Genomic DNA, 8734 nt, shown 5'->3' with positions numbered 1-8734 from the left:
ATCGATGACCGCGTTGGTCGCGGTCCTACCTTCACTAACGTTGGTCACAATCTTGTCTCAGACATCCTCATGCCTTCACCAATGGCCATTCCCTTGTGGCCTGGCCTTCGCCTGCCCACACCCCGTCCACAAGCACTCGACCCACATACCAAACTAAGTATGCATTGGCACCCGACCGTATGTAGCTCGACGCCACTCCCACAAGTGGGTATTCGGTTGTCGCTTTGGCCCACATCAACATCTATAGCCTCGTTGCATTGTTGTATAGAAGGTTCGGGAGAAACTGCGTCCTCAATCTGTGGTCATCCACCACCGTTTTGTGGATCCCATACATATTTGCAAGCAATGGAGCACTCGTTGGTATTCGTATGTTGTTGCCCACTTCCTCATATTGTGAGGAGTTTAGTTGCGCTCTACCACATCAACATGCAAAATGATATTTCCCCATCGTAGAAGGTTCATAATCACCACGAATAGAGGACAAAAGACATGGTTGTCTCACAACCATAAATGTTTCATTGAAGTCCTCGCTATGCAGTGGTTTGCATCAATTTGAACCCTTCAATTGAGCAACTACACCAAAATGAGGATCACAATGTTTTATACATGAGATGTGAGTTTTCATTGCTTTCTTTGTACTATCTTGGTTAGATATATCAATTTATGAATTCAAGTTTGTCCACACAATCAAAGCTTATATCTTTCTTTATAGATTTTCCATATACTTTTGTGCAATAATGCCCCCTTTGTAAAATCATTTGGTTTCCCTTCTCGTGCTTCCATTAATAGGAATTTACAAGAAGTTAACATAAATTTGTTGCAACTTTTAACACTATCTATATCTTTCCATTGGAGATTGAACCCCTATATAGTTTTACGATCTAACAATTCAAGTGTAAGCTACTTTTGATTAACCAAGACACCACTTTCTCGAACATTGCCACGATGGAGCATAAAGGAAACTGGGCTCCTTTTCTTTGCCACAAGGAAAATGCCTCAAACACTTGTTCTAAAAAATTATCTATATTTACGCGTCTTGTGTATTGAAGGTTTTCTTTTTTACTAATGTGAAAATATTTAGAGTATTTTCAATATGTATACGTAGGAGCCAATAGACATGTTAAAGGTGGTCAAAACATATAACAATCCAATATTTCATGTGGAAATCAAACCTATTTATCATTTTGTTTGGACAAACCACACACTCAAAGTGTTTCAGTCTTGGTGTGGCTTGAACACATGACCTTCATCTCATAGCACTAAAGCTACATATAATTTTTAGGTAATTGGTTGGATAAAGATTGACAAAGCAATATGTGTTGGGTTGGTCACAACATTGGGAGTGAGCCATTATATAGAGTCCACATGGAAACAAGTTGTGGAGAGTATCATAGAATGGCCAAAATCCCAATCTAGTAATATCATGTGAGTGAGTAAAAAATGTCTTATTGACATGGAAGGGGATAGTGCCAGTTGTAAGGAGCTCTTTTGTCGACTACACAATTTTTACAAGACTCCAATAAAAACCCCATCTAGCTCGGTGATGCAATAAGATTTGGTGGGGAGGACGAAGTGTTATTTAGAATGCCTAGGCTTAAATGGAACATAGACAATGAACCAAGTTGATAGAATGATTTGAAAACAAATTGCACTAGTGGGCGGTTATGTCATAAAAGACTATGAAATGGTAAGAAAGACAATAGAATATTGTTCTATGATAACAGATGTTGAAGGGGATTGTCCTCTAGTAGATCAACATGATTAACGAATACATCCCTTTTCCTTGAACTTTTGTCTCGCCTTTAATACATTTCTTTTCCTTGTACTATTGTGGTGCCTCAAATATACATATATCCATACCTTGTACACTTTATATTGCCTTACCTAGTTTTACCCTTAGTTTTCACTTAGGTTTGCCCTTGCCTTGTCTAGTTAACCTACTTTGTCCAAGTCTATTCATTACAACATTACAATTATTCCCATTCACTAATACGACATTCATTAGTTCAAGCCTAAAACCATGAATCACTCAATTTGACTTTCACAAGTCTCAAGTAAGAGCCTAATGTGAATATTTGGTAAACTTATTTCTTATGAATGATGGTTTATTGCAAGAGTAAAACCAATTTTGCTATCATAGACAAGTTGCAGCTTTCTTGTGTTGATATTGGGGTGTAGTGATAACAACAATAATTAACCACATTACAAGCAACATGCTAGTAATATAACAAATGATTCGGAATGAATATTCCATTGTCAAAAAATGGTTGTAGGTTTTAATTTTGAGCGAGTAATTTTGAGTGAGTATAATTAACAGTTCGAAAGACATTATGTCATCATTACATAGGGAAAATAACAAGACATTATGTATCATACTACAATGTGAATTCGTTGGCGCTATAGGGGTTTTAGATGTTCTAACTCAGCCCAATATCTAGCAAATTATTACATGATAGATTCATGTGTATACTTCTTAAACTAAAAATAGGTAAACATGTGGTGCATTGTAAAGTATCCACTTTTCACCCTTAAGATAGTGGGTTATCATCTCAAAATTTTAAAACTTTTAGTTGAGATCATTCATGTTAATCTCTTGCTCATAAAAAACACAATCCAAGTGTTGAAAACGGCAACCCTACCTCATAACAAAAAAATAATGCATATATTATGAGTATTAAAAAGGCAAATTGCACAGTAATAACTTGAGTACATATTATGACTTATAACAAGAACTCATTTGGATTGTTTGATTACACCTCAATAATTGATTTAGAATACAAAGTTCCATCCAAGACTATTCTTGTATCAGAATGTTTGATGGACAACAATAATTAGCATATATAGTGATTAGAAAAACTCTAGTACATTGTTTGATTGTGTCAAGTTGATACGGATTCACCCATGTTGACAAGAGATGAGACAATACTTGGCATTACACTTCATGCATAACAAGGTTTGATTTTATCCCAAGAATTGCAACTCACTTTGCACGAGCTTTATAGCTAGCATTAGCAAGATTAAAGGGCATGTAGTTGAATATGCCAATTTACATCATGGCTCAAAAATATGCCAAGTTTTGAAATTAAGAGAAACGGGCAGATACACTCAATGTTGATTGCAAGGTTGTGGAAGAAGACCAAATAATTAGATTAAATTTACTTGAGGAAAGGGAGGGGTTTGCATGCAAGAAGGCCAAGATTGTGACAATGAGAGCATTTACTTAGAATCAACCAATACCAATGTTGTTGCTTCCTATTGTGAGGCCTCCAAAGGTAAGACTTGTGGAAGAAGAGGAAAGGCCAAATAATTAGATTCAATTTATTTGGGGAAAGGGAGGGTTTGCATGCAAGAAGGTCGAGGTCGTTACAATGAGTATTTGTATAGAATTAACCTTAAAAAGTATACAAATGACCAAAAGCTAGCCCAATAGGTGCTTCCAAAAAATAAATGGAAAATTGCTTACAAAATATGACAGGTTAAGATATCTCAAAAAGGATAAAAACACATAATACACATATGTTATCTACAGGCACTATACAATTTGAGTACTATTGCAATTCCTAAACCTCATAGCCAGGATTGACAAGTTGTTGTACATTTCCATAGCTCATAAGTTCCTCGACATCATCAGTGCTACCGAGAAAGAGGGGAAGGCGTTGATGTAATTTATTTGGTTGTATATCGAGGATACGACGGACACCATCTGAGCCTTTTCCACCAGCTTGCTCAGCAATAAAGCTTAGAGGATTAGCTTCATATACTAACCGTAAATGTGCCCTAGGATTCATTGCCACTCCACCATAGAGTATGGTCCGATGAAAGTCAGCTACAAGTGAGCATATATATCTTGCAGAATATTTTTTGGGATTCTTGCCCTTGCCTTGTCGTACATCATCGATGTAGCTTTGTAGACCTTTAGGCCAATCAAAGTATCTTGCATCATTGACAGAGTATATTTGCCCTATAAATAGAAAACACAAAAGCATTTTGAATCAATACCAACTATTTAGAAATATGATGTGATAATGCATTGCTTGATGAGAATTAGCATCACAGATTCCAAAATCAACAAAAACCAGCAGTCAAGCGTAATTTACACCAGCAAAATTTGAAAATCACCTTTATATTTTAAACTTGAAATTATAAAAGCCTGCAAAGTTTGAGATATTCTAGAAGAGGAACTTTCAAATTTTGTGATTTTTTCCATGGAAAATTTTTACCTGGGTATAAATAAAGGGTTTTCACTTTTTAGGCAAAAAGCATTTTCTTGAACAAATATACCAACTAAAGTTGTGTATACCTCTTTCTGGGATGGTCAAATTCGGATTAGTCAGAACAAAGTCTCCAATGGAGTGGTCGAGAGTGAAGGCATGGGTGCCGGACCCAAGAGACAAACATAAAATGGTAGCAGAGGAGTACAAGGTATACACTGCGGCAACGAGCCTCTCTCCTCTCTGAAGCACATTCAACTCAGCTTTTTCTTGCTCCGGCAATGCGTCGGCTTCTTCTAGTCTTCGGTAAATGCCGAAAATGCTCCCAGTTGGAATGGATGCATCGATGTTTCTTGAACCATCAAGCGGGTCAAACACAACCACATAAGGGCCATCATCGTTGAACCATACAGGTGAATCCTCCTCTTCAGATGCTATAGCGGAAACCTTGTTGGAAGCTTGAAGAGCCTTCTTTATTATATCATTCTTCGCACATGCATACACACAATGCAACAAGAAATTTAAGGCAATTTTTATATAGAAACAGACAATGGTCATGCTTGTGCGCACTCATAAAAAGTAGTGGCTGGGGAGAAGGGGGGATGCTAATGGGAATTTTCCATATGTTTCCCCAAGTTGTAGGCTTTATCCCAGGTGGAAAATGATCCATTTGCAATGTGAGCTTCTCTATGAGCATCTGGCCATATCTTGCTACACATACAAAGAAAGCTTTAGACAGCGGTCATACATTTTAGGGGGTGTTGAACCCATGACCTCCTTCATGCATGTTCCAAAAACTTAACCAATGGGCTACCATCATATATATATATATATATATATATATATATACATGCATACATATATATGTTGATTGTAACAGTTTTACATTATTATAACATTCCGAATGACTACAAATCGAGAAAGTCAATAATGTTTTCAAAACCAATCTAGAGTCAGCATTGGTCTTCAGCTAAACCACTCTTGTACTCAACTTCTTATCCTTGTTCTTCTTCTATACAAATATGATATAATTTTTTCTGTCTTTTTCAAATTCGAATTGTTCTGGTCTTCGCTAAACCACTCTTGCACTCTTGTTCTTCTTGTCTATAAATATGAAAGCTTTTTTCTTTCCTTTCCTGATGCAAATTGGTTTTGGGAGAAGATCCCCCTTCCCTTGCCCTCATGTTTCCCTGACTTTCTTATCTTTACATCGTGGATTTTCCTACAATGATCATAATTTAGGAGCTTTTCCACATACCTAGCTGTACTGAAGGTTCCCATGTTCTAAACATATCCCATGTGGAAAAGAGTTACTTTCACTGTGTTTCCTAACCATGTTCAATGATATGAGCTTATGTCGGAGGAGCCCAATATTCCTTCATGCTTTTCCTACACTCTTCAACAGTGTATGATCTTACACAAGATTTTTTCTCCGTGCGGGGAAAAAGTTTTTCCCCACTTTACCTCATACATTTTGCACACGGGGGGTTCTGTTTTTCCCATATAAGAAAATAAAAATGCTGCCCGAAAAACTTGTTTCTTGCAGGTGTTTTGAGCACATGGGAGCATAATCATGTCTAAACCTGAAATTCTACAGCAAAAAAGAGAGAGAACCAAAAGATCAAGAGAATGATGTTTTACCGCGATGAGGTCCAAAGGTTTGGGAGCATCCCTCCCATCGACGGATGATGATGATGATGATGGGGACGACGTGGGTAATGGTTTCTTCTTCTGAGATGCGGCCATGACTGTGGCCGGGGATGCAAGCAGGGAGGAGATGGTGGTACAGGCTGCTTGGAGGTGGGTGAGCAGGATGACCATGGCATCATCGGTGGTGGCGGGGTGGCTACTCAGGAAAGAGTGGAGCGTGGCGGCGCCATCCTGGCGGCTCTGCTGATGGCTGGCCATGGGGAGAAGAGCGAGAGAAGGGGGTTTGGAGAGATGGCGGCGGAGATGGAGATGGAGATGGCGATGGCGATGGCGATGGCGATGGCGATCTCCGGCGGGAACAGAGGCGGCGGCGGCAGGACAGAGTGATGGCAGAGGAAGCAGGGGAGGCCGCCCAACAAGCAGAGGAGGAGAAAGACCTGCAGCTTTCATCTCAGAAGGATTTTGGGACTTTTGGAGGTGGAGCTGCTGATGATGGTCATTTTATATAGGTAAAAGTACCCAGATACCCCCTGGAAGTTCGTCTATTTACCAGAATGCCCCTGAAAGTTCCAAATTCACCTAACTATCCCTATGTCCAAAAAGTTACACTTTATTAAGTAATTATTACACTCAAATCTTTGGTAAATAGGGCTAGTTCAGGTCCATTTCTTCCATCTTTGGTAAATAAGGCTTGTAGATTTGAGTGTATAATTACTTTATAAAGTGTAATTTTTTAGACATAGGGATAGTTTGGTAAATTTGGAACTTCCAAGGGCATTCTGGTAAATAGATGAACTTCCAGAGTATCCTAGTACTATATATATATATATATATATATATATATATATATATATATAATGAAGGAACTAGGAGAGCTATAGGGTCATTAGGATCTAGGAGCCACCAAAATGTGGAGAGGATGATGATTCGTCCATCAAAGGTTTTGTGTTCGAGCGAGCGCTTGAATGATCGAGGGGTTGTTTTGTGTGACCTAAACAATAAACGATGTATACTATCTTCCGCTCAAACAATGCAAAAGAGATCATTGCCCCTTGCTATACCACGTCGCTTTAGAGCAACCCCCCAATCAAAACTCTCCAAATGAAGACATTATCTACGAGTGACAATTTAGAATGTCAACTATAGTTTGAGATTTATCATCGTCCATAATCAAAGTTATGTATTTACGAAATAGTCATCAATGAGACTCAACAATGGAATAATATAAGAAATTACTAGTCGCTTGTAAAAACGTAATTCAACCTTGTAAACCCCAATCAACCCCACAATTGCTTTTCAGTTGGCAAAGGTAAAGAACCTTGCATCAACATCATATTTTGCAGTTGTTGCCAGGTAAACCCATAATTGGGCGGGATGCTTAATAATTGTCGCTCATCAACAAACTCCGAATTTCTTTGAGGTCGAGCCTCCATTATCTCTCACCTCTTTGACCCCCGAAACAAACAATCGATTAAATTGAGAGCGCAATCTCTCATTTCCATACCAACATAATAACCGAGAAGACACAAGTAATTCTTTTTGCAAAGAATTACAATGTTCTCTACTAGATGATGGCTTCCATTCAATTAATGAGAGGGCACCATGTCACGAGACAACCAAGAGTTGAACACGTGAAGAGCCTATCAATGTTCATTAAGAGAGAGTGGTTGAGTTACCAAGAAACTTCTCCCCCACCTAGTGTTTCATAGTTGAATATGACCATATGCCACAAATATCCATCACACATAGCTGATAGATATCTGTTGAGATATCAAGCCCGACTAGGTTTAGTCTCGTCAATGTAACTTAGTAGTTACAGCTTACATAAATAGAATCTAGTTAGTGTATTGACCTTAAAGCCTTAAATAGAACCTTGTACTTAAGTGAGATACATTCGAAATCCTCCACTCCCAAGTACATTTAATATAGGACTTACATCTTTGTACCTATATTATCCTCACACATGTGCACCCTTGCACATGAGATCTATAATACCTAATTGTAGGTATTTTTGTATTTTAATGTTTATTAATATAGAGAAAGGTTATCTAGCTACACTCTTGTTAAGCATCCCCCATTTGTCTTATTGTTCATATTACATAACTGTAACTTCCTCTTTCTCTTTCTCTCACACACATATCACATAATCTTCTGCTGCTTAATCACATACGTGATTAACTACTCACATAATCTTTCGCTGCTTTTCACAGAGAACTCAATGCAGTGCAACAAGTTCCCTGTGAAGAGCAAGAGAACTTGATGCAGTGCTCTTTGCGATTGTTTAATATGTTTGACAAAAATTGTTTTTCTTTTCTAAACTTTCAAAATGACATTAGACACAATATTGCTTAAACAAGAAAATTATGAAAGAATCTTTTAAGCATCTTTTGGAATCTTTTTATTGAGACATACCTAGTGACTTTTTTGCCCTTGTTCATGATGATTGACTAGTGATTAATGTTGATTTTGAAGGCTGAAACGATGACTTCTTTGCTTTGTGCTTTGAGCTAACACGTTGTCGTGGAGAAAACCGTCCTATTGGGAGACAGGTCCCTCCGGATGGGAAGGGAGAAGAACAGTGCTGATAAACAAACTCGGCCGAGGCCGAAACTGTATGACGAGTACCCGGCTACGGAGAGCCGAATGGTGCAGACCCGGTGAGAACCGGATGAGGAGTACCCGGCTACGGAGAACCAGATGAGGAGTACCCAACTACAGAGAGCCAGATGGTGCAGAACCAGTGAGAACCGGATGAGGAGTACCCAGCTACGGAGAGCTCGATGGTGCAGACCCGGTGAGAACCGGATGAGGAGTACCCGGCTACGGAGAGCCGGATGGTGCAGACCCGGCGAGGAGTGCTCACCGGATGAAGA

General features: G+C 38.8%; 1 protein-coding gene across 2 annotated transcripts; it reads right to left on the bottom strand.

Annotated features, from left to right (window-relative positions):
- Nucleotides 1-2944: 2944 nt before the first annotated feature.
- On the bottom strand, nt 2945-6330 carry LOC147864937 (Inositol monophosphatase family protein). Of its 2 annotated transcripts, XR_015529597.1 has the most exons (4): nt 5853-6330; nt 4301-4697; nt 3506-3961; nt 2945-3002 (listed from the first exon to the last, which is right to left on the bottom strand). XR_015529597.1 is itself a non-coding variant. In XM_087317609.1 (3 exons), the coding sequence occupies exons 1-3, from the start codon at nt 6309-6311 to the stop codon at nt 3561-3563; spliced, it is 1257 nt and encodes a 418-aa protein (XP_087173735.1). In that variant the 5' UTR covers nt 6312-6330; the 3' UTR covers nt 3363-3560. The 2 variants fall into 2 exon arrangements, 1 of the variants encoding a protein (XP_087173735.1); XM_087317609.1 differs by lacking the exon at nt 2945-3002 and having other exon boundaries at nt 3363-3961.
- Between the last annotated feature and the right edge of the window lie 2404 nt (nt 6331-8734).

This window comes from Azolla caroliniana, unplaced genomic scaffold (assembly GCF_043228905.1).
Source record: "Azolla caroliniana isolate FFs.n. ecotype wild unplaced genomic scaffold, voAzoCaro1.0.p SCAF_4, whole genome shotgun sequence".
In the NCBI taxonomy this organism is placed as follows: Eukaryota; Viridiplantae; Streptophyta; class Polypodiopsida; order Salviniales; family Salviniaceae; genus Azolla; species Azolla caroliniana.
Note: the sequence above shows the minus strand (reverse complement) of the source record. Positions and strands in the feature narration are given on the sequence as shown.